Raw genomic sequence first — 26,832 nt, forward strand, 5'->3', positions numbered from 1 at the left:
ACCTCTGGTGAGAATTTGCATTCCTGTTCCGGGTTGACTGAATCTGAATCCACATTTTAGCCAACTTCCTTCTTATATATACAGAAAACTTCTGGGGATTACCTAGGGATAATGTGAAAATGTAGATTCTGATTCAGTCTATTTTGTGGAAATGCAAATTATCAGCCGGAGGTTGAACTGGAATAAACTGGTCAGACTGAAGCCCTGCTTTGATGGCAAAAGTATCCTGCAGACACCAGAACACTTCGTCATGGAGCGAAACACTGGAGTCAAAGAACTTAAGGGAGGATCCAAGGGGAGGTTGCTTTTGCAGGCTCAGCTCATGCCTCATGCCAAAGAGCTGAATCCGCTGATTATCTATAAAGTGCAAGAGCTACAAAATGGTTGCTGCCCTCTGTTGACCACAAACCCCAACCAAAACTAAATCCAATGCCATCAATTGATTCCTACTTATGGCGACCCTGTATTGGGTTTCTGAGTTTGAAAATCTTTATTGGAGTAGACAGCCTCATCATTCTCCTGTAGTGTGGTTTGTGGGTTTGAACTACTGACCTTGCAGTTAACAATCCAATGCCGACTCAACAGCACCGCCAGGGTTCCGTGTCTCACTTTTACTCTCCTATTTCTCTAGGGGACTATGTTCATCAGAAACACACCAGACATGGAAGACAGGGACCCTTTAGGTATAATTTTCAATTTAGCCAAGTTGACCCATTGGGAAGTCAACACATGGATGCTCAATAAATACTTTTTCTTGAATACGATGCTGCTGCTTTTGGAAGTTCCCTGGATGTCAGAGCGCAGGGTGCTGCCTATATCTCTACAAGCCAGGACACCTTGACTGACTCACTTAAGTTTTTTGAGTCTTGGATTTCTCAACTGTAAATCTCCAAGAATAATTCCTGGCCTGCTTATTTAATGGAATTTTTATGAGCACTAGTTGAGATAATCTGAATTCAAAGTACCTCAAATATTATAAAGCATAAACAAACGTTATATAGGATTGCATTACTTTAATGACTACTAGTGTCCTAGTGATACTTTAGCTTCCTCATCTGTTACATGGTGGTAGTAGTTTCTGACCAATTTACTTCACTAACATGGCAGGGGATAAAATGAGATGGGGTGAGAAATCCATGGTGTACTCTTCAAAGGCAAGACTTGTCCTTCGACCCTGCAGACACATTTTCACCTGGTGTTTTAGCTCTTCATTTTGTGGCTGAGAGGGGCAAGTGCGTACCTGGAAGCATTAGTGATCTTGGCAGCTGAAGGCCAACGGCCACTCCTCGGATGGGAGCTGTGGGCAGTGGATGAGGATTCTGTCCTGTAGATCTGGGCTTGCATTGCATAGCAGCCAAACTTGCTCATCAGAATGAAGAAATCCCTGCGGAAGGTCTTGGTAAAGATGGCATAGAGGAAAGGGTTGGCACAGGAGTTGATGGGGTAGAACAGCACGAGGAGGATCTTTGATTTGGATACAGTGATGAGGGGCATCTTGAGGGAGGCAGAGATAGCAAAGAAGGAGATGGGCGCCATGCAAAGGAAGTCAGTGAAGATGAGCAAGGCCATCCGCTTCGCGATCTTGGTGTCGCTAGATGAAGACACGATGTTGGGATTCCTCACCGTGAGGTAGATGTGGGTGTAGCAGCTGCAGATGACCACAAAGGCCAGGACATTGAGCACAAGGAGGAACATGACATACAGTTGTGACAAAGGGCTATCGATGTCCATTGGCAGGCAGATGCTCACTTTCATATAGCTGCTGATGCCACAGATGGGCAAGAGGGCAACTGTGAAGGCAAAGACCCAGCCCACAAGCATGATGCTGGCGGCATGGCGGAGCTGCACCTTGCAGTCCAGCTGCATGGCATGGGTGATTGTATGCCATCTTTCCATGGTGATGGCTGTCAGAGTATAGACCGAGAGCTCACTGGCAAAGATGGTGAAGAAGCCAGCAGCCTCACAGCCTGCTCCAGTTTGCCAGTCAATGGCATAATTGTGGTATTGGCTCTTGGTGTGGATATCAACAGATGCTATGAGCAGTAGGTAGATGCCAATGCAGAGGTCGGCAAAGGCCAAGTTGCACATAAGGAACCTGGGAACAGTGAGTTTGTATTGGCTGGTAATCAGGATCACCAGTACTATGATGTTCCCAGTGATGGCCAGGATGCTAATCAGCCATATCAGGACTCGGAGGATATTGTCCCCCATGATATCTTCACACGGGTTGAATGCATCAGGCTTAGGGAAGCAGGTCACCTCAACCACTTCATTACATAATTCATAGTCCAATTCGCTATATATCATATCCACTCCTCCGCCGTAACTGGATTCATCATCTTCTGTCACGGAGACTTTCTGACCCCTAACCTGAGCCACATCATCAACTTCTGGCTTTAAAATAGAGTTGTTGCAAAGTGGATGAAGCCCCGAGCTAGAAAAATAGAAAAGGGAATAGACTCAACATCCTGGACGCAGAAGAAAAAATACATCAGTCTTTACTCAGGACAGAAAGGGTGGGGTTTCTGAGAGGTATTTGTTCAATTTTCCTTTTTCCAGCCGCTTGTCTGCCCTTGAGGTTACGCTCAAGGGTTAATGCTGCTTTCTGTAAATGAACACAGCAACTCATGTGGATATTCCTAGAGTTGGACAGCCCACCGGGGAAACCACCTGGCCACAACCTGAATGTGGGGAGGAAGGCGCCTGGGACTAGCGCAGCCTCGCTGCTAAGTGCAAATAATTTACAGACCCTGCCCTTTCCCTTCCTCCCTCTCCACGGAGGTATCTCTTAATATGCCCTGGTAGGACATACTTTTATTCCTCCACTCTCGAGAAGACCTTGACTGCTTTCTGACACGAGGGCAGTTTTGCTTATTTTGCCCATATCACTTAGAGGATCAGAATGCACACAATCAATCCCATCCATGCTTGGTGCTCTTAGGCTGATGGGCAGCCAGCTAATTTTCCTGGTGTGTTATGGAGGGTGCTTGATTATCGCACTCCCTAGGGACCCCAAGGGGCCTCAAGCATGTATATGTTTGCAAGGTAAGCCTAAGTCTCTCATAGTAAACAGTTCCCCAGTGTGCCCTCCAAAGAAGAAACACAGGTGGCAAAGGGTCCTAATTTATTCCAAGATCATAACCCAGCCCCTGGGGAGTTTGGTGCTGCTTGGTCCCATTTGCCTGTCTAGGCTTACCCTTTAGACTCAAATGTACAGGAAGTCTTGTCAACAGGGACGTGACACTTTCAGAAGGGATTTGAATTAACGCCAATGATAGTCTACCCAGACAGAGGGATCACGCATACAAAGAGAGAAAGAGTCAGAGTTCTGTCTTGAAACAAAGGTTAAAAGGATGGGATCACTTCACACTGGGGCTAAGTTTGATGGAAAAAGAAGTCACACACAAACATCTTGGCTTCATCCCCGAGGGACAAATTCACAGCAGGGTTACTGCTTATGTTTTTTCAAACTCTATAATCTCGAATTTGATTCTGAAGGTGAGTGTTCCCCCCCTTCCCAAACCTCCAGGATGAGAAGGCTGGTGGCCAGAGAGTGGAAGAGTTGAAGGCTTCATTTGTCACAAAGGTTCAGACCTAGCTAAGCCTTCAAACAGGTGTGGACTGAGCTTTTCGCCATCAGAGTCGATGAAAAAGGGTCACTGGAGGGAGCAGTCTCTCCTTTTTCCCTCCTCTAGAAAGGTAACTTCCAAGAAGCAAATGATTTTCTCTTGGCCCAAGAGACTCTCCCTTGGTGGGGAGTGAGTCATCTTTTGTCTTAGCGACCGATAGTGTTTCTCACATCCATGACATTTCTCTGCCCCTGAGTCAGCAAGCTGGGCTGTGAAGATCGCCAAGGTTCAACTCTGTACAGAGGTGTCTCAGAAGAAAGCTCTGAGACCTAACAAAGAATTAGCCATTGACAACCTGTGAAGCACAGTTTTACTCTGACCCACACATGGTTACTGTAAATCCAAACTGATTTAATAGAAACTGGTTAATTAAAATTGGGAATAAGAATGCAGAATGGTTGAGTCAGGGGTTTTACAACAAAGGCGAGGCAAGCTCAGAAATGGTCTTTTAGGGTGGCAAGAGGGTTATTGTCTTTGTGGCAGTTACATCATCTCCTGTCAACTTGCAAAGTGGCGGAGTTTAGCCTGTGCATCAGGTCTCAGCTTGATGACCTCATTTGGAGGCACGAAGGAGATAAATAGCTCACTGGAGGCCAGATACACTCTCTGCTTCATCTTCCTACTGACAAAACACATGCAGCCAAGCTGATGGAATTGATCTGTACTGGGCTGGGATGTTTACCCAATACACAATTACTCTTTGTTATAAAGCTCTCTCTTACACACATATGAGTGTCTCCCTGGATTTGTTTCTCTTGTCAACCCAGACTAACAGAGTCTTGTACTAAATCATCCTGTTGACTCTTAAATTCAGTCGCTGAGTTAGCTGTGTTTCAACTCTAGGAACAGAGATTAAGCCACACGGAAGGCTGCTGGAAGGCTATGGCTCCATTCCAACTCAACCATTCCAGAGACAACCTTCACTTTCTAGGCCTCAGGGTAGATGCTGCTGAAGGGTCTCTGTCGGTACTACTATCAACGTTGTTAGGTATTGATGCTTCCCGTTCATAAAACGGAAGAGTGTGTTTGAGGACCAGGTAAACAAAATGGATCTCTGAGAAACGAAACTGAAAACGAAACTGTGTTGTCTCTTTGGCGCTTTGGGAAATGCTAACTCTCCTAAGGAGTTGGGGTCTCATCCAGCATCAGTTTAGGAGTTAGTACTCTTGGATCCTGTTATGAATGACATTGTGCTCCCCAGATTTATGTTGGAATTCTAACCTCTATGCTTCGGAGGTAGTCTCATTTGGAATTAGGGGTTTTTATTATGTTTACGACATTTAAGTGTAGGATATGTCTTAAATAGAAAGACTTTTGAGACGTAAACTAGATACAGAGAGAAAGAAGCACAAACCATGGAAAGATAGATGCCATATGATGATCTTCAAGGAACACTGAGAAGAATACTACAGATTCTGAGATTGGGGTTTTCCCAGAGCCAACAGAGAAACGTCCCTTTTTCTAAACCGTGAGAAGGTCAATTTCTGTGTGTCAAAGCCGCCTACTTGTGTTATTTCTGTTATCACAGTACTACGAATGTAAGACACAACCCAATCAATCAATCACTAAATGTTTGGGAGGAACAGAAGAGAGTGGCCTAGAGCAGTGGTTTTCAACCCTCCTAACCCCGCCACCCTTTCATACAGTGCCTCATGTGGTGGTGAACCCCCAACCATAAAATTATTTCCATTGCTACTTCATCACTGTCAGTTTGCTACTGTTATGAATCAGGCGACCCCTGTGAAAGGGTCGTTCAACTCCCAGAGGAGTCGTGACCCACAAGTTGAGAACCCCAGGCTGAGAGCCTGGGCTTTGGCGGTGGATGGCTCAGAGGGTTTGGACCTGGTATGGATGGGATTGTGGATGTTATGTGCTGTCTCTGAGCCTCAGGACTGCATCTGACAAAGCAATCATTATGATGATAGTACTTTTGTGATTGAGATAAAGGTGCAAAACACAATAGTGTCTGGAAGAGTACTCAACAAATGTCGGTTATATAAAGATGTGTGCCAGAGATGGTTGATGGAGTTTCTTTTGGGGTTCAAGCCCTGATGGAATTTAGCTGCATATGCCACCCTGCCTTAAATCTGGCAAATGAAGACCTAACTCTAAGATAAACTCAATAGTGTTAAAACAAGAGCAAGGTATACTGCGAGCGGAGTAGAGCATCTTGACAAGGCCCTCTCTGCTTCCATGCCAAATGAAGGACGAGGTTGCAATGACTTGTGAGTGAGAGCCCAGGAGGAGAGTTTGCCCCAAACTCCATAGTCATGAGGACCAAAGTTTATACGTTGGGCACTATCTCTGAATCAGGCCTTGAAGAACTCTTCATCGTACGACGTTAGACTCAAACCTTGTTACCAAACCACACTTCTGGTGATATGCAATAAAATGATAGTCTTAATTTTTTCTGCAATCACCAGCAGAATAGGATAATTCTTTTGCAATGTGCCTGTGTGAGTATGAATTTGTTAAACATAAATTTAAAAGCCTATTGTAATTTTTGTTATTTCACCATGTCATGCCTCCCTGGAAGAAAGGTGGGCCCCTTCTTTGTTTCATTCTGAAGGCTCTGGTAGTAAGTTACAACATGTTGATGACAGTCTGGTAGGATTGGGGACAGCTTCATGGCATGGGAAATTGAAGGCGAGCCTTGAGTTTTCTGGTGGGCAGAGCCCTGAAGCTAGTTTATCCTCGCCAGACGTCTCCAGAGCAGAGGGGTCTGAGCAGCCCAGGAAGATTAGAAATCCCTGGGGCATGCTGTAGTTGGGTCAGACAACACACTGAGTATCACTCTTCCAGTGATCATCTATTCTTTGTGATTTCTCTTGAGGTGTTCCAGCTCAGCAGTGAATTAGTATCTTTCTTGCCTGGCTTGGGTTCTTGTCTGGGAGGGAAAAGAGGCGACACTTTTGCTTCAGTCCAGTCCCTTTAGAGTTCTAGTCACCAGGAAGAAACATCCTGGCCCTTGAAGGAATCTCTGAGAAGCGATCCGGATTCTGGCCGGTTTCCTGATGATGCATGCTAAGTCTGAAGAGCAGCCTCTCTTCTGCAAATCCTTCCAATGGGTCAGAGTGTGAACTCCTGGGCACTGTGAAAAAATTTTAAGGTGTATAGTATTTTTGTTTGCTTGTTTGGCTTGGGGGCAGGGAAATGTCTATATGTGCAGCACCTTGTGGGCTAAAGATGAAATGGTAAAGAAGACGATGTTCAGCAGGAAACCCTATCACAGAGACTGTGTGTTCGTGCTCTGCAGCGATACAATGGCCCCATGGAGCAGAGTAGAATCGCCCGATAGCAGAGCAGATTGTCGGGTCTTTAATTCTATGATGTCGCCAGAGGGTTTGGTAAGCAACCAAGTACTTTAACATTTTGCCATTAGCACTCCTTATGAGTTGAAATTGTCTTAATATTTTTTTTATTATTAGTCATTTTATTGGGGGGGTTCTTATAAATCTTATAACAATCCATCATTCAATCGTATTAAGCACACTTGTACGTATGTTGCCATCAACATTTCTAAAACATTTTCTTTCTACTTGAGTCCTTGGTATCAGCTCCTCTTTTTTCCCCTTCCTTTCCCCACCCTCCCGCCCTTATGAACCCTTGATCAATTGTATATTATCGTTATTTCATATCTTATACTGTCTGTTGTCTCCTTTCATGCACATTTCTGTTATTTGTCCCCTTGGGGGGTGGGCTATATATGGGTCCCCCCTTTCTTCCCTCCATAACAGCTTCTACCATCCCACTACCCTCATGATATCTCTATTCCCACTACTGTTCCTGAGGGTTTTATCTGTCCTGAATTCCATATGTCAAAAGCTCTTATCTGTACCAATGTGTGTACTCCAGTCTAGCTGGATTTGTAAGGTAGAACTGGGTCATGGTAGTGGGGGAGGGGGAAGCATTTAGGAACTAGAGGCGTGATGTGTGTTTTATCGGTGCAATACTGTACTCTGGTTGTATCCCTTCTGTGGGGGGATGTCCAATTGTCCACAGATGGGCTTTGCGTCTCAGCTCCAACTCTCCTCTTTCACATCGATATAATTGTTTGTTTTGGATCTTTTGATACCTGATCCCATCGACTCATGATTACACAGGCTGATGTGTTTCTTCCATGTGGGCTTATTTGCTTCCCTGCTAGCTTTCTGCTTGTTTAACTTCCAACCTTTAAGACCCCATATGCTATGTCTCTTGATAGCTGGGCACCATTCATCTTCTGCAACACATTTGCTTATGCACCATTTTGTCTTCAGTGATCGTGTCGGGAAGGTGAGTATGAAAGAGTGCCAGGTTGTTAGAACACAGTGTTTTTGTTTTTACGGAGGCCCAAAGTCTATCTGCTATCTTAATAGTTAACATGTAAAGATATGCACATTGGTTTCTATCCTTTGCATTTAAATTAACATATTTACATATATACATGCCTATAGCTATGCCTCTATAAATAGCTTTTGCCTCCTACTTATTTCCTCTATTTCCTTTTACCTTCCTCCTGTCCCACTATCATGCTCACCCTCCAGTCAGCTCTCAATAATTCCTCTTAGATACATTGCAGTGGATCAAACCCTACCAGACATAATACCCCTCCTTGTCATCAATTTTACGTCTCTGTCATTCTCATATCCCTGAGTTTGTTGGATCCCTGCTCCCTCTCCCCAACCCCTCCTCTCCCATGTTCCCTTGGTATTGCCGGTCCCATTGTTTCCTCCCTGGGATTGTTTGTCCTGCCTATCTTATATAGATAGACGTAGGGCAAGAGAAAAATAAGAATCGATAGATAGTTCCAGGTCTGTTTGCTGACCCTTATGAGTTGAAGTTGTCTTGACAGCACACAACACCACATGAGGTCAGTGACGAGGTATCGTTCAATTGAGTATGGCTACAGGTGTGGACTTTATCAGGGTGTGCAATGGCAGGTGAGAGTTTTGGGTTTGGAATAAGTGTAATCTCCACTCCTTCTCTACTCTTTCCATAGCCTGTCTGATCCCTCCAGCTATTGGGAGGATTCCACCCGATCACCTACTGGGCCAAGGCTCTGTTTAGATTTCCCTCTATAAATCTTGGTTGGAAATCTGAACTTCCTCTAAATCTAGAGAGATATCTTATTTTTATCTTTTCTGTAAAGTACAATATCTGAAGGTGGTTAGAGAGGTTTACAGTGGTTTGGATGTGTTGGAAATGAGTTATCATTATATGATATGGTGTTTGTGCTTTTTGCCTCAAAAACTAACCTTGACAATAGTAGAATTGAACAATTAAGGTGTGCAGTTTGGGATTTGAAAGACAGATCCATATGGTACAAAGGTAAAGGGGACCAAATATTTATTAAGGACAACGATGAGTCAGGTACTGAAATTGGCTTTCTTTCGATTGTTTAATACTTGGTAGAGTCTACTACATGGGTAGCCTTTACAACTACCTATATCCCCCAGTAAACACAATTGATTTGGAATGTGTACACAACTGTTTCCGTCAGGGTGGGTTCTCCAGAGGTTGACTTTCTGCATGCCACAGAAACATAGACGTTCTGTACCAGGTTCTGCCATGGGGAGGTGCCCAAGGGAGGTGCAGATGAAGGGACTCTGAAGACTCACCTTTGTTGTCTCCAGTTCTCGAAGGCACAACAGTGGCTGGGGTAGGTGAGGCTGGCGTCCATAAGGGAGACAAACTTGTCCAAACTGGGAAGCCTTTTTAAGTTGTAAGTTGACCTGGCTCTCAGCTTCTTAAGATTGTCTAAGCCATAGGTCGGCAGAGAATGGATTCTTGTCCTTGAAATATCTCTATAAGGTGAAAAGGTAAACACAATCGGATTACTATGGGCCTAGAATTTTCTGCTTGGTTAGCAAGCAGCCTAGTAGATACTATGGTAATCCTCTAATGAGGAGGGTGACATCAAGGCATCCAAACTATCTAGGTTAGATCATTACTCTGCTAACAGGACATTCGGTCCAGGTAGGAGTCCTGGCCCTATGTCCCTGTTAGGAGGAGTCAGATAACTTAGTCAACAAACCAAACCAAACAGTTGCTATTGAGTTAATTCTGAAGCATGGTGATCACATGGTGTAGAACTGTGCTTCAGAGGGTTTGCTGTGATTGTTTTTTGAAAAGACCAAGGTGCACCTGGCCCATGCCATGGGCTTTTCTATCACTTTTTGTGCATGCAAAAACTGGAAAATGAATGAGGAAGATGGGAGAAGAACTGCTGAATTTGAATTCTGGTGTTGTTGAAATATGTTGGATATTCCATGGATTTCCAGAAGAATGAGCAAAAGAAGTTCTGCCAAAATGTTCTTTGAAGGGATGGTGGTGAAACTTTGTCTCACTTACTTTGCACACACTGTCAAGATGGACTAGTCCATGGAAAAGGACACCCAGTTGGGCAGACAGTCAGCAAAAATAAAGATCTTCAATAAAATGGATTGGCCAGGAGGTTGCCACAAGGAGCTCATCCATGGCTGCAATTGTGAGGATGGGACAAGACACGTGGCATTTTGTTCTGTTGTCTAATAAGTCATTATGTGTTGGAACTAACTACAGGATACATAAAATTAGCAACAACAAGGCACATAAAGAAATTCTGGTATACAAGAGAGCACCTAATTATAGGTAGTCCTGTTCATAAACATCACACAGAAATAGCTGCACTTATTCCTGTTTTGTGCTTTGGTTAACCAACACAAGCTGGCAACTCTGTACTTTGGTTAACCAACACAAGTCTATGTGGAGGCCAGCACAAACGGACAGCTTCCTGAGCTTCCTGTTTCTGGAGGATTCTGAAGTTCTATCCTTTCTAACAACACCGCTAGTAATGTGGGTTCTTTTCCAGTAGCACCATTGACAACACCAGCCTTGAAAATGATCAAGACTAGCAGGTAGGAGTGAGAAGATGTAAGTGGCCCCAGTTTGGGCCTCTTGGTGCCAGCAGTTGCACAGCTTGACCATGAGAAGGTGCAAAGATGAGGACTTGATTTATTTCAGCACCTGTGGGGGCCCTTGTACATGATGAGAAGAATCATTTGCAGTCTGCATTTCCTGTCGTCCAGGCAGGGAGAACTCAGAGCAATGCCTCTTGAGAGTGTGAACATGTGTAGGACATCCCATATGTTCTTACAGTCTGGTGAAAATGAAATTCTCAAAGCCTTGTTTGTATTGTTTTCTCATTCAGAATCTCAAAATAGCTTTGTATTGTACAACGAACCCACCTCCAAATGACTGCTCTATTTCTTATGACCCTTCCCCAATCAAACTTATTACATAAGGGTAACCCGCCCCACCCTAAACAAGATGTTTTAAAAAGCTATGTATTTACATATATATGCTTTGTTTTTTTATATGTTTATATATATATATAAACAAAACAACCTTCAAAGTAGTCTCCATTACACTTAATACATTTGTCAGATCTGCTATTCCATTCTTGGAAACATTTTCACACTCATCTATTTGGATAGCTGACAGCATCTCCCTCATTTTTTTCTTCACTTCTTCTACGCCATCAAATTGCTGTCCTTTCATGTCCCTCTGCATTTTCAGAAACAAAAAGATGTTTCATGGTGAGTAAGGTGAGTAAGGTGCATGGGGCAAGAGAGACATGCTGTTTTTTGTCGAAAACTGGCACACTGAGATGGCTGTGTGCACAGGTGCATTGCCGTGGTGGGAAAACCAGTCTTCTGTCTGCCACAGATTAAACCTTTTTTTTTGGTCACAAACTGTTACACTGAAATCTTTTCTGAACCTCTAAATAGAAAGCATTAAAGATTAACAGTCTGACCTGGTGGAATGAACTCCACATGCACTATCCCCCTCGCATCAAAAAACAAACAAACAAACAAACAAAAAAACCCCCAAATGAGCCTCATCTCGATCTTTTATTTCACTTGATGAGCTTTTTTTTGGTGAAGTGATAAGGGCGTCTTCCACTGGCTTGGTTGCTGCTTTCTGAGTCTTAAGAATAGCATCCTGTGTCATCACTAGTAATGACCTTGGAAAAATAAGTCTGGGTCGCTTTGGAGATGTTCTCTGGAAGCACAGCATGTTACCACTCGAATCTCCTTTTCCTGGTCAGTCAGAACCTGAGGCACAAAGTTTTCAGCGACCCTTCTCATTCCTAAATTGCCCGTTAAAATTCACTGAATGGAGCTCCAAAATAGTCCAATCCCATCTCTTCAGTAGTCCGCTGTTGATCTTCGAGCACGAGAGCATGAAGTTTGCTAACATTTTCATCCATTTGAGAAGTTGACTCATGTCCAGAACAAGGTTTGTCATCAATTGACATTTCACCTCTTTTGAAATGAGAAAACCACTTGGACACTTAGGTTGTAAGCTGTGTTCAACATCACAACAGTTTCTGTGGCATATTTCCTGAGCAGGTAACAAAATTTCACAGCTGCATACTACTCTCTTAAATAGGCCATCCCAAAAAAACAAGGTTTGAGCAAAACTGCTTTTACAAAAAAAAATCACTGTGACCAAAGAGAACCTTCTCAAGAGACACCCCTGGGTGCCTTCACTCAGAGTGAGTTGCTGGATGCTTGGCTAGCAGGAAAAGTGCATACTATGACAGCTCCTCCCAGTGGAGGTTTCCCCGCCCCATTTTTGGGGAGGTATCCCCACATCTGACTTGTACACACCCGATTTCACCATTTCCTCACCTCACAATTCAACCTGATGTTCCTTTTACTACTGCACAAGAGTCACAAAGGTCATATCTTAGTTCCAACCTTCCCCCCTCCCCCCCCCCCGCCCCAATATGTTTGAAACTAACTTCTATGTCACTGTGTTAGTCTGGGTACTTTAGAGAAATGAATCCACAGAAACTCATGTATAAGAAAGAGTTTTATATAAAGGTTAAGTGACATCAAGAAAAAATCCCAACCCAGTGCTGCCCTAGTCCACAAGTCCAATATTAACCCATTAACACATATGTCCAACACCAATCCACAAAGTCCTCTTCCATCTCACAAAACAGATGCAATGATGCCGACTGCAGGAGGAAAGCCGAGTCAGTGAACGTGTAAGCATCTCGGCGCTGGCAGGGGTCTCCACATGGGTGCTCCAGCACCCAGTGCTGCATTGGGGTAGGTCCATGTGGCTTCTCCTCAGGAATGTCTTGCAGAAAGTGAGCCTTGCCAGCTGAAGCAGGAACTGGCTAAGGCAGCTGCACCCTGGTCCGACCATCAGAAATCAAGAGACCCAAGCCTCACCATTTATCTCTCTGCTCTTCAATTAACCCCACATGTGTTTATTGGCCACGTTGGCACAATAAACTAACTAACTCAGTCACTGAAGATTCTAAGTGCTCTTCATTTCTCTTTAAAATCCTCCTTTTTTTTTTTTTGGTCCTTTTCCTATCCTCCCTCTCTCCAGGTTCTCACCGCCTCCTAGCCTCATCCCTCCTAGCCTCCTCATAGTCATCAAAGTCTGGCCGATTTTTGTATAAAACACATTTCTTCTTGTTTTACCTTATAACAATAGTGACATTAAATATTTATCTGTGTAAGATTGACAGTTTGCTCAGCAGAATGTTCTCTAGTTTTCTCTGTGTCTTGTGGTGTTTAAGAGAGCTGTCATTATTTTTCATTGATGCATAAAATCCCGTAGTATGAATGTTTACATAACATAGTATGTTTACCCAATCCTTTATAATTGTGGTTTTTGGTTGTTTCCCTCTTTTTGTTCTTATAGAAATTGCTGTAGCAAACATGGATGTTCATGTATCTGTTTGTGTTATATATAAATTTTTAAGTAAATTTATGCGGGCTCTTACAGCTTTTATAACTTTCCAAACATCAATTGTATCAAGCATATTTGTACATACGTCACCATCATCATTTTCTAAACATTTACTTTCTATTTGAGCCCTTGGTATCATCTCCACTTTTTTCCCCTCTCTCCCCCCTCCTACCCCTTGATAAATTATAAATTATTATTATTTTCATATTTCACACTGATAGCTGTCTCCATTCACCCATATTTGTTGTTCATCCCCCTGGGGGAGGGGCAGGTTATGTGTTGATTATTGCAATCAGTTCCCTCCCCCCCTTCCTACCTCCACCTTTCTTCCTACGCCCATGGTATTGCTACTACCATTTCTGTTCCTGAGGGGTTTATCTGACCTGAATTCTCGGTGTTGTGAGCTGTGATCTGTGCCATTGAACATGCTCTGGTTTAGCCAGAGCTGAAAAGTAAGACTAGGGTCATGATAGTGGCCGGTGGGTTTGGGGTGGGGGTGGGGGAAGGAAGCCTCAAAGAACCAGAGGAATATTGCGTGTTTCATTGGTGCTATACTATGGCCCTGGTTGATTCAACCCTTCCTTGTGATCCTTCTATGAGGGGATAGATTTGGGGTCTCTGCTCTGACTCCCCTTCTCAATAATTTGTTTGTCTTGTTTTTTTTTGGTTTTTTGGTGCCTATTACCTGATTCTGTCAACACCTCATGATCGCACAGGCTGGTGTGCTTCTTCCATGTGGGCTTTGTTGCTTCTTAGCTAGATGGCTGCTCTGTTTCCTTTTACCTTCCTCCTGCCCCACTATCGTGCTTGCCCTTCTTCTGCCTCTCAGTAATTCCTCTCAGCCAAATTCCTGTTACTCTAGCACCCCCGGCATCTCTACATCCTCCTTGTTGTAGGTTTTAATTCCCTAGTTGTTCCCCTGTCTATGGCATTGTTTGCTCACCACTCCTTTTCCTACCTCCTCCTCTCCCCAAGTCCCTCTGGAACTGTTGGTCCCATTGCTTACTCCTTGGGCTTGCTTCCCATGCCCATCTCTTAATTTTCTGATCCAACAACAGGAGCACCTGGCTGGTGACTCTACCTGGACACCATCTCTACTTCTCCTATGTTAGATTCTTAATTCCTCTATGGTATATACTCACTAGAGACATTGTTGTATCACCAAGTATTTGGATTAGCATTTGTTTATGAAAGTATCCTAATGACTTCTACTCTGATTGTACATTCCTACAGTTGCACCAGCAATGCCAAAATGTACTCTTCTCATCCTTTATGGCATTTATTTTCTATTTTACTGAATTTTTCTAAACGTGTCAGTGTGAGGTAATATCTAATCATTTTAATTTGTGTTTCTTTTATTGCTAAGGATGGTGAACATTCTTTATATGATTGTTGGCTGTCTAGACATTGTCTTTGGTAAATTGTATTATGTTCATTTTTTGATGGGCTTATTTGTATTTTTCTTGTAAAGATGTAGTTTTCAATAGATGTTGGAGATTAACCTTTTATTTATGAATTATTACTGGATATTTTCCCCCTATCTGTGGGTTCTCTGTTGACATTTTTGACGAAATCCTTTGTTGTGTATAAATGTCATATTTTTAGTAGGTACCTGTTCTTTATTTTGTCTTCTAGAGTGTGAAAGGTTTTCATTATGAAGTCAAGAAGTTCTAACCCAGCAGTTCTCAACCTGTGAGTCCCGACCCCTTTGGGGTTGAAAGACCCTTTCATAGGAGTTTACTAAGACCATCAGAAAGCACATATTTTCTGATGGTCTTAAGAACTGGGACACCACTCCTCTATCAGTCTCCAGGTGGGTCTGCCCACATGCAGACACGCCCACATACAAGTACCCAGCATGATGACATCATCGCACCAACCCCATCACATACATCCCATAGAAATACAGGCGTATATGACAGGGTTGGTGGCATAATGTACTTATGCGGATCAAGTCACACATGTGTAGAGAGCAGCTACTGTGTAGAGAGCAGTTACTCTGTTACAAAGCACCTACTGTGTTGAAAGCAACAGTATTGGAGGTAAAACAACACTTCATGAATTATAATTACTGGGTAAATGTTGTGGAAGATGATCTTCATTGTGCTCTTGCAAAGACTGTCCCAAGAATTTCTGATCTGGTGAGAAAGAAGCTCTCTCAACCTTCACACTGATTTTGGCTTTTTATGCATATTGTTGCAAAATGTAGCAATGTAGTTTACTGTTGGTATATTAAGAGTTTTACCCATGCTACACCATGTTTCAAGGCAAAATTCATTTATTTGTAATTTAGAAATGAATATTTCACAATATATAATTACAAATTGTTTTTATGATTAATATCTATGCTTTAAGTTTGCTCAATTTGTAACAATGAAAATACATCCTGCATATCAGATTTACATGATGATTCATAACAGTAGCAAAATTACAGTTATGAAGTAGCAATGAAAAAAAAAAAAAGGAAAATGAGCGGATTCCGGGAACCCAAGAGGCAAGCGAATTTTGGGAATAATGTATGGATTGTTATAAGAAGTGTAAAAGCCCCCAATAAAATTATTTATCAAAATAAAAAAAATACTTCAAGGAATGGTAGGCATTGGCAAGAGATTGGAGGTGGGCAAGAACAATAGTTAAGATATTCTCCTCCATTATCTACTCAGTCAGTGAGTCTTCTCTGTGACTCCAGCTCTTATTAGAACAGATCTGCTGGGGTTATAGCTTCTATCACTTGCTTAAGTTCCTAGGTGCCAGTTGCTTCTCAAGTCCCAAGTTGTTGTTGTTAGGTGCCATTCAGCCAGTTCCAACCCATAGTGACACTATGTATAACAGAATGGAACACTGCCCCGGCCTCTCCCTTCCTTCACAATTGTTCCTGTGCTTGAGCCCATTGTTGCAGCCACTGTATCAATCCATCTCATTGAGGACCTACCTCTGTTTCAATGTTCCTCTGCTTTTCCAAGCATTGATCTCTCCTTACAACATGTCTAAAGTAAGTGTGATAAAATCTCCCTATGCTTGCTAAGAAGCATTCTAGCTATACCTTTTCCAACTCTTAAGATTACCTGCTATTGTTGTTGATACTTTGTTTGATATTTAGGAACACTTACAGTTTTAGAGAAAAGAGCTATCAGGTGATGCAGTAGTAAAGTGACCAACTGCTAAATGAAAGGTCAGCCGTGAGAGCTCACCAGCTACTCCAAGGGAAAAAGTTGTGGCAATCGGTTTCCATAAGATTACAGCCTTAGAAGCTCTATGGGACAGATCTACTCTGTCCTACAGGATCACTGTGAGTCAGAATCAACTCAACAGCATTGGGCTGTTTATTTCTTTTTGGGGTTTTCTGTCATTACTGAGAGACGTGCCTTAATCTTTCACTGTGCTTTGGATTTGCATATTTCTTCTTTGAGAATTGTTAATTTTTACTTCTTATATATTTTAATGTTGAGTTTTATTGACTTATAATTTACATACAACACAATTTAATGGTTCACCCATATTAAAAAGCATTGTGCAAACACCATCACAATCAATTTTAGAACATTTTCTTCATTCTTGTATTCATTATCATTAGATCCCCATTTCCTAACAACCTCCCCTGCCATAGCACTAAAACCTATTAATCTAGCTACTATCTCAAAGATTGATCTATCTTGGATTTCATATAGAGAAAAACATACTAGAATAACTCCAACAACAATAACAAATATAACATCAAAAAACCTCAATTGAAAAAAAAGTAGAAAATAAATACTAGAACAAATTGAAAATAGGTGAAAAGGGAGAACAAACGATAAGGTGTTCAGTTTAAACCTAACTATATCTGCATTAATCCACTTTCCAACTCTTCTATCTCTCAATACTTTATTTATTTGCATTATTCTAGAGGTTTCCACTTTAGAAACATTAGCCATTCTAATACTTATCCTAAGAGTTGATTATACTTTTTATGCCTTTGCCAGGTTGTTTTATTTGGGGATTACTTACCTGTTTTTCCTGTGAGTATTCCTAGAAATGGAATTTCTGGTTCATAACCAAAACACCAACCCCCCCTACTATCAAGTCATTTCTGATAGCAACCTGATAAGACAGAACAGGGTTGCCCCATGGGGTTTCCAAGATTGTAGTCTTGTTGGAAACAGACTCCTATAACCTTTCCCTATGTAGCACTCGGTTCAAATTCATTACCTTGCCATTAGGAGCCAAGCTCTATTACCATTGTGTCACCAGGGCTCCTTTGCTGATCTATAGAAGGTATGCATATATTCAACTTCAGTTGATGCTGCCGGGGTGCATTGCAAATATTCCACACGACATACAGACACAGCAATACCTAGGATTACTAGTTGCTCCACATACAAATTGAGGTAATAATTTCTTATAGTTCTGTCTCAGTCTCTTTGTGTTAATTTCCCATTTTCTCTCTAACCTGCAAGTATTGAAATGTTCATGGGCTCCACCACTGAACGTTTTTTCTCTATCTCTCCATAGGGGATCTTATTCAGTCCTAGGACACAAATAATATCTACATGCTGATGGTTCTCATATTTTAATCCTCAGCATGCTCTTTGTCCTGAACCCCTGAATCTTATAGTTTTCTGCCTTCTTACAACCTCTACTTGGATGTGGGGTAAGAATGTTAAATATTACATATTAAAAATTGAGCTCCAGAACGCCCCTAAAATCCAGGTCCATCTGAAGGCTTTAAAGGTGTTCATGGGAAAATGTCACCTTTCTCTCTCACACCACATATCCAAACCTTCAGTAAAGCTTTTCGACTCTACCTTCTATTCATCTCCAGAATCTAAGTACTTTTCAAAATAGTCATTGATAGCATCAGAGATCAAATATCTTGTGTTTCAAGGTCTCATTTTGGCTTTCTTCATTTGAATTTAGAATCTGGTCCAAGATTCCCTGTCCTTGTGCTGAGCCTTCCGTCTAGAATGTGGGATGTCCCTGTTTTTTTGGGTGGCTCACTTCATGCTTCTTAATGGGATACACACTAAGATGAAGACCTTGTTGGAACCCCCCCCCCCAGGTCCCCCTACAGGAGGAAGGTAAGGCTGCCTATCCATAAAGATCAAACGTCTTGGAAACCTGAAGGCACAGGTCTGCCATGTACTTATAAGGTTGCTATGAGTTGGAATCTACTCAGTGGCAGTGACTGTGTGTCCATTGTTCCAGAACTTCCCAAATTTCTCCTCTTTTCCAGGAGATCTTCCTAGTTCCTCTCTGCAGGTATGCATTTTTCTGACCAGTTCTGCGATTGGCACTTGCTATGTTCTCCTTGACAAAGTTGTCGTTTCACCTGGCATTTGTGCCCTCCCCTGAAGTGCCCACACCCCAAATGTGGAAGGGAAAACATGGCAGTCCGCCCACTTGCTTTATCTAAAACAGTTCGAGTCCCTCCAAATAATTAAATAAAAAAAAATTCTTTAGAACCGATGTAAACCAAGGCGATTATTACCTGTCACTCACATTTTATAATGTAAAGCAATGCAAAGCATAATTTTTCTTTTTTATCATGCCAATTTCTATCCTCCAGTTTAGAATTTAAAAAATCACAGTAATTACATATTTCTTAAAGGAAGTACATCTAACATTCTATGGGATACCATATTATTATTTAATGTACCCTGTGGTTAAAGATACCTGGAAATTTTGTATGTTCTTTCTATTAAAGATTTGTTTTTCTTTCCAAGTGGATCCAGGTTGAATTGTGATGACTTCCAGTACGGTATGGTGGGAAGGCTAAGTCCGTTCTGGAGCTAGGTTTTAATAGCACCATCAAAGTTTTACCTTAATATCTAGAGCCCTGAGCTTCCATGAAAGAGGTCTGTCATTCAGAAGTTACCATGCTGAAAAACAGTCCAAACCATAAAAAAAGATCCTGGAGGATGAGATGTGACCTGTGTGTTGGGGGAAGGTGAGGAAGCGACAGAGGGCATCAGAGCACTTAACATGTGAGTGAGTAGGGTAGCTTGGAAGTAGGGTCCCTAGACCCAGACCCCTGCATTCAAATCCCATGGACCAGAGCTATTGGGCTGTCAGGTGCATCAAGTTGATTTCATCTTCTCTCCATCCTATGCACAAAGGAAGGGAACGTTGCTTGGTCTATTGTCATCTAAACAACCTTTGTTATGCTCTATCCCATTGTTCTAGCCACTCTGGTAATCCATCTTCCGCTTTTTCAATGACTTTCTACTTTATCAAGCATGCTACCCTTTCCCTAGGACTTGTATCTACTGATTTCAAGTCCAAAGGATATGAGATCAAGTCTCAGCATCCTTGTTTCCAAGGAGCATTCTGATTGTATTTTATTCCTTCAAAACAGATTTGTTTGTTCTTCTGGCAGTCCATGGTATTTTCAGTATTATTCACCAATAATATAACTTAAAGACATAAATTCAGTTCTTCTCTTTATTTTTATATCCAATTTCCTCATCCGATTTGGATTTTATTATTTACAATCCTTGATCACACAGGCTGGCGTGCTTCTACTATGTGCGCCGAGTTGACGCCTCACTTAGATGGCTACTTAAGGGGCAAACCCTTAAGATTTCAGGTGCTATTATTTCTGATAGCTGGGCATCATCTAGTTTCTTCCCTACACTTTGCTATCACACTCATATCTTCAGTTCTCTGGTCTTTGCTCGTCATTGTTCAGCTATTGCATACATACGAGGTGAAAGAAGATACCATAGCTTGGGTCAAGCACACCTTCATCTTTGCTCTTTAACCTTTTAAAGAGGTCTGTTGTAGCAAATTTTTGCAGTGCAATACATCATTAGATTTCTTAGCTGCTGCTTTCTTGAATGTTAATTGTGGATCCAAGTTAAAGAAATCCATGCCAATTTAAATATTTTTTCTGTTGTTCATGATCTTATCTAAGGTCCAGTTGTGAGGATTTGTTTTTCTTTACTTTGAATTGCACTCCATGAAGGCTGAAGTCGTTACTATTCATCAGCTAGTGCCTAAGTCCTCCGCAAGGTTACTGTGCGACCGAAGGTTGTTAATAAGCCTTTCTCCAATCATAATGCTGCATTCTCTTCATACAACCCAGTTTCTCAGATATTTTGTTTAGCATACAAATTGAATAGGTATGGTGAGAGGATACAACCCTTATACACACCCTTCTTCATTTTAAACTGTGCAGTATCCCTGTGTTCTATTGGATTGACTGCCTGTTGAGCTATTGACAGATTCCACAGGAGCACAAAGAAGTGTTCTGGAATTCCTTTCTTCACAATGATATTCATAATGCACACAATCAATTGCCTTTGCCTTGTCAATAAGATAAAATAAAAATCTTGCTGGCGTTCTCTGCTTTAAGCTAAGATCAATCTGGTATTAGCAATGCTATCAGAGAAGAGCCACTCAAATTTCTGAAATGGAATAAAACAAAATGGAATAGATGTGTTAAACTACTAAATTTTAATATAGTTTGCTAGACAGCAATAAGGCACCAAAGCAGACTACTATTGAGGTCTCTATAATTCCTTAATTTTATTTTAAACAGTTTGTAGAGGTATTTTTACTCAAATGTCTGTATACTTGTGTTTGTTCCTGGGTCTGTCATAACAAGTAACACAACAAGTAACATAACATAACATGTCATAACATAACATAACAAGTAACAAACTGGGTGGGTAAAGATAACATAAATATGTTTTCTCACAGTTCAAGGAGTTTGAACTCAGTGTGTTCAGAGGATCATGATTCCTGTAGGCAGTTGCTTCTTGGCTTGTGGCTGCATAATTTCAATCCCATTCCTATCTTCCATGGCCACCTACTCTCTCTATCGATCCCTGTGCCTTCTGTTAACATCTTGTAAGGGCACCAGCCATTTTGGATTAGTAGTCAACCACTCCAGCAGAATTTCATGTAACTTCACTAATTATTTCTGAAAAGACACTATTTCCAAATAGGGTCACATTCACCGTACTAAAGATTCAAACTTGAACCTATATTTCTCCTGACTTACTATGCTTTGCTTTTTGTACAAGCTACTTATATTTGCCATCTTTCTCTCCTGGAAGGCAGAGGGCTCCTTGCACACTGAACACTGCCATGTAAATAGTAAGCACCCGCACAGTTTTTGTGGCATAAAACATGCTGCGAGTGACACTAAAGAAGGATTGAGACGAGAAGTAGATTGTCATCCCAGAAAACCGTGATGTCCTCTGACCTCCAGCAATTAGAAAGCATCTTGTACTTGTGTTATCTCTTCTATGTTTTTCACATCGTTTGATCTTTCATGCATATTTGTTTTGCCTCCTCAGGCAGATTTCAGACACCCGAAGAGCAGGAATTACTAATATGCTTTTGTGTTCTACATTGCATCAGACACAGAGCCGGACCTGTGAAACCTACTGAGTAGATAGTTGTCTGATTAGCAAAGATGCTCCACCTAGCAATACAATGAGAGAATGGCGTAAGTGTTAAAGGAGAGCTGAGTCTAAAGGGAGACCAACAAAAGTCAGACTGAGAGAAACTGTGGATTTAAAGGAGGTTCAGCAAAACTGTGCTTCTGTGCAGGTAATTATATGTGCCCAAGACCATCAAAGGCGCCAAGGAAGGGAGCAGCCTGTGCAAAGTTTACAGGGCTGTGGACACATGTTAGGAAACACATAGAATAATTTGTTGGGTGGATTGACTGGAATGCATTAGATTAGAACACCTGCTTGGGATGCTTGGTGCCTTTCTATCTTGGTCCCTTTCTCAGGCCTCAGGAGCTGGCTTGTATTTTCAGATTGCCCCTTATCGCAGCCTCAAAATGCATGTGCTTTTGTCATTTGCAGTAGGTGACTTTGTTGTTTCCAGATAAAGCAGTTTGTTGATGTCTTGGGATCCACATGCTGTGCTTGTGAAGATTGAAGGGAGGGAGTGGTTGGTCAGAGAAAAGTGCAAAGTCACTTTGAATTCAACACAGCAAAATCTTTACTGCAATTGGCTCCTGGTGATAGACAAGGAAGATGTAAATCTTTGTAGCAATATTGTTTAAAGTTTGCTGGATATCTACTAGAGTGACCTAAAGTGGAACTTGTCAAGACTTCTAAATTTTAGATCGGTGGAAAGCAGTGTTTCTCTGCTGTCTCCAAAGAATAAGAACAATCCATAGAAATATATGCCAGTAAGAGTAAAGATAAGATATATGGGTACTCGCACAATATGTGATTCAAAATCTAACTGCACCATTATTCCCATTTTTGGAATTTGTCCCCTTACATGTACACACACACACACACACACACACACCCCACCCTGGTTAAGCATCCTTGTGACCTAAAATCCTAATGCTATATATTCTTTCCTCTCTAACAGCACTCTCCATTGGTAGAGTGAAAATGTCTCTAGAAGGAGTAACAAAATACGACATTATTAGTTATTCACAACTTCATAGGAGGTTACTGAGACTGTTGTGTAAAAGTGGCCTTGGAGAGAGCCCCAGAATACAAAACAGGTCACAGTGAGTGATGTTTACAAGAATTATTCTCGGTAACCATCTTTTGAAGAATAAAGGGAACAATGATATGGGATTAGATCATTGAGTCTTGGAAGTCAAGTAGAAAAGTTTTGAATTTATTTGAGTATAAGAGTGATTTATTGAAAGCTGCGTTTTTGTTTTACAATTTTTAGAAAGGTGGTGGGCACACTGTAGATTCTCAATAAATAGTTGCTAAGGTTACTGGAAGGAGAAATGAATTTAAGGTCATAAAGAATGAAGTGTTTCTTATAGTAATTGAGGTGCAATATGCTAAAACTCTGTGATCTCACTCATATTGTCACTTTCCCTGTTAAAAATCATTGTATCGTACAATGACAAGGATTTATTGCATGTATATGATTAATCCTCTCTGTTACCATAGTCTTATGTGAACATTTCTACTGGAGTACTTTTGTACTGGGCAGCAGTATCTATCCATGCACTAGGGTCACTAAAGGTCAAAATCGACCCAATAGCAGTGGGTTTGGCTGTGGGTTTTTTCCTCACCCACATCATAGCACCACATGAATAGCAGGTCCTCATTAAGCAATAGCAAAACAATATTGCTATTATATAAACAATATGTTATGATAATAGATAGCATATAACCCTATATCTTTAATGATTAGTTGAGAATGTTTTTGTCATTGGGAGGCTGAGTTAATGTGACAAAGGAGAAGAAAGGTTTTTGTGCTATTTTAAATCCTTGTCTTCAAGGTTATGCTCATGATAGTCTTTTCTTTACAGTTATCTCTTTAGTTAACATTCCAAGACATACTTTATACTAGTAGTGACTACCCACTACCATCGAGGCAATTCTTATTAATAGCAACTCTAGTGTTTTTGAGACTATACATCTTTGCAGGAGTAGGCAGCTCATGTTTCTCCCCAGAATTGGTTAGTGTCTTTGCACTACTGACCTTCTGCATAGCAGCTCATTGCCTAACCAACAGCATAATCAGAGATTCTTGAAAGTGACTCATTTTGACTATTTGTAGGAGGGGGTACACCTCCCAAATGGAATTGCACTGGGTGGAGTGGAGCTTTTGTAGTATAGATTTCCCCCCCCTAGGCGAACATTGAGCAACTCACTCTGAGTTAGTGCATCCAGTGGCATCACCTGGGAAGGTTCTCTCAAGTCACAGTGAATTTTTTCATAAAAGAAGTCTCACTTGAACCTCGTTTTTTGTCCAGGCCAGTTTAAGAGAAGAGTATGTGGCTGTGAAATTTTGTTTCTTGCTTGGGAAAAATGCCACAGAAACTGTTGTGATGTTGAATACAGTTTACAAGGACAGTGCTGGGAAAAATTAAAGTGTACAAGTGTTTTCTCATTTCAAAAAAGGTGAAATGTCTATTTATGACAATCCTCATTCTGGGATGTCCACCAACTACCTGAATGGACAAAAATGTCAACTCATAGTGCATTTGGAGTTCATTCTCCCAGGTCAGACTGTTAATCAAACTTTCTATTTAGAGATTCTGAAAAGATTGTACAACAGTGTGTGACAAAAAATACCTGATTTGTGGCAGACAGGGGACTGGTTTTGCCACCACAACAATGCACCTGCTCATGCAACCATCGCAGTGTGCCAATTTTGGGCCAAAAACAGCACGCCACTCTTGCCCCACACACCTTATTCACCTGACCTTGCTCTGTACAACTTCCTTTTGTTTATGCAAATGAAGAGGTACATGAAATGACAGCGATTTGATGACAAAGAAGAGGCGAAGAAAAAACCAGGGTGGTTCTGTCAGACATCAAACAGCCATTTCAAACACTTGAAAAATGTTTCCAGGAATGGAATCACAAATTTGACAAATATATGAAGTGTAATGGAGAATAGTTTGAAGGTGATGAAGTTGTTTTGTAAAAAAAAAATTAATACATAGCTTTGGGGGACAAATTCCATTTTTTTGCTTACCCCTCATATATTGAAAAGTATTACAGGAGACACAATGAGGCAAGGATGACTGAGTTGAAAAGATGAAACAATCTCTTTGAGTACAAAGGTGTGCCTGACCAGAGATAGGATATTTTCAATCCACTCATATACATGTGAAAGATAGCACCATGAATAAGGGAGTTCAAAGGAGAATTGATGCCTTTAAATTATGTTGCTCATAACATTATTGCGTATACCATGGTCTACCGTAAAAGTACACTAATCTGTTTGGGAAGAAGTAAAATCAGAATCTACTTTAAAAGTGAAGATGGAAAGAAGTCCCTGGGCATTCTCACAACCTGGAATGGAAGGCCCCAGCCATCTCTGCATCCCAGCAAGGAAGGTCCCAGAAATTCTTTAAACCGTGCAGAGACAACTCCACCCGCTTCTACATGGCAGAAGGGAAGGCTCTGGCCAGCCCTGCATCCTGGAAAAGAAGGCTCCAGATGTTCCAGTGCCCTGGTAAGGAAGCCTCTGAGCATTAGCACACCTTGGAAAGACAAAGTCAACTACTCTCACACAACCCAGAAGTCCTCTCAACACTAACCGTGCACTGTGATGCTGTGGAAACAGCAGGCAGTTGTAGTCCACAACAAAAGCAAAGACAACAACAAGAAAGTCAGGCACAAACCATGGAAAAGTACACAATTCCCAAGGAATATTCTGAGGAAAGTATGTTGGTACCACAAAAATTGAATTCAGAAGAAAAATGTTGGTATCTTTCAACAGACAGAAGCAATGTTCAAGAGATGAATGGAAAGCATAGAAAAACTAGAAACCCTAAATAACATTCCAGAAGCTAAGACAATAGTATTAGACCACATGGTAAAAGAGCAGAAGGTAAGAATTGTTAAAATGGAAAACCACATTAGAAAGCTTGAAGACAATTTCATCCACTACAACCGATGAGGGAAACAGTCAGTAAAAAGGGAAAAGAAATCTAAATAAACCCTAAGAATCATGTGAGATGCTATCCAGAGGCACAACCATTGGGATACTGCAGTGGGAAGCAACAAAAATTCACAGAGAACACAGGACAGAAAGTCATTGAAGAATACTTCCCTATTAGCTTAAAAGAGGAGAAGACAACTATTTATGAAGCTGAAATAGACTCAAACAGGATAGACCATAAACTCTACGGCATATTGTATCCAGTGCTACAATATCAAGGACAAGGAGAGGATGTCGAAATAAGTTAGGGGGAAGAAAAAGAAAAGTAGTTCCTTTCAAAGGAAGACTGATAAGAATAAGTCAAATTTCTCAGCAGAAACCATATATGCTAGAAGAGAACAGAGTAACATATGCAAAACCCTTAAAGAAAAGAAAAGAAAAAACAAAACACTGCCAACCAAGAATCTTACATTCAGCAAAACTATTCCTCAAATATGAAGGAGAGATTAGGGTACTTCCAGACAAGCAGAAATTAAAAATTTGTGAAAACAAAATTAGCTTTATAAAAAACACTAAAAATAATACTTTGGAAAGAGAATCAACAACAGCCAAAGCTGAGAAAAGCATACAAGACAATACCATGCAGACATCAACACACTGAAATAGTATTCAGAACTATTCTTAAAGGAAGAAAAAAGAAACTAATAAAATCACACAAAACACATGCACACAGACAAATGGCAACAGCAAACATACACATACACTCATGACACTGAATGTCAGTAGATTAAATGCACCAGTCAAGAGACACTCCCTCACTCTCATTCACTTACTCACTCACTCACTCACTCTCTCTCTCTCTCTCTCTCACTCACTCACTCTCTCACGCTCATTCACTCACTCACTCTCATTCACTCACTCTCATCCACTCACTCACTAACTCACTCACTCTCTCACTCTCATTCACTCACTCACTCTCTCACTCTCAGTCACTCACTCACTCTCAGTCACTCATTCACTCTCTCACTCTCAGTCACTCACTCACTCACTCACTAACTCACTCTTATCCACTCACTCTCATTCACTCACTTACTCACCCTCTCACTAACTCACTCACTCTCATCCACTCACTCACTCTCTCACT

The 26,832-nt window shown here is 41.4% G+C and overlaps 1 protein-coding gene across 2 annotated transcripts in view; it reads right to left on the minus strand.

Moving 5' to 3' along the window:
• Positions 1-1,012: 1,012 nt before the first annotated feature.
• Positions 1,013-26,832, minus strand: part of FSHR (follicle stimulating hormone receptor) — a 284,860-nt gene continuing 259,040 nt past the window's right edge. For both annotated transcript variants that reach the window (XM_045285748.1, XM_004699745.2), the window contains exons 9-10: positions 9,230-9,415; positions 1,013-2,434 (exon numbers count right to left, since the gene is read on the minus strand). In XM_045285748.1, the coding sequence (XP_045141683.1) occupies positions 1,201-2,434; positions 9,230-9,415 (1,420 nt within the window). In that variant the 3' untranslated portion in view covers positions 1,013-1,200. The remainder of the gene's footprint in view (positions 2,435-9,229; positions 9,416-26,832) is intronic.

This window comes from Echinops telfairi, unplaced genomic scaffold, assembly GCF_000313985.2.
Source record: "Echinops telfairi isolate 266 unplaced genomic scaffold, ASM31398v2 ScPeMD7_7475;HRSCAF=8513, whole genome shotgun sequence".
In the NCBI taxonomy this organism is placed as follows: Eukaryota; Metazoa; Chordata; class Mammalia; order Afrosoricida; family Tenrecidae; genus Echinops; species Echinops telfairi.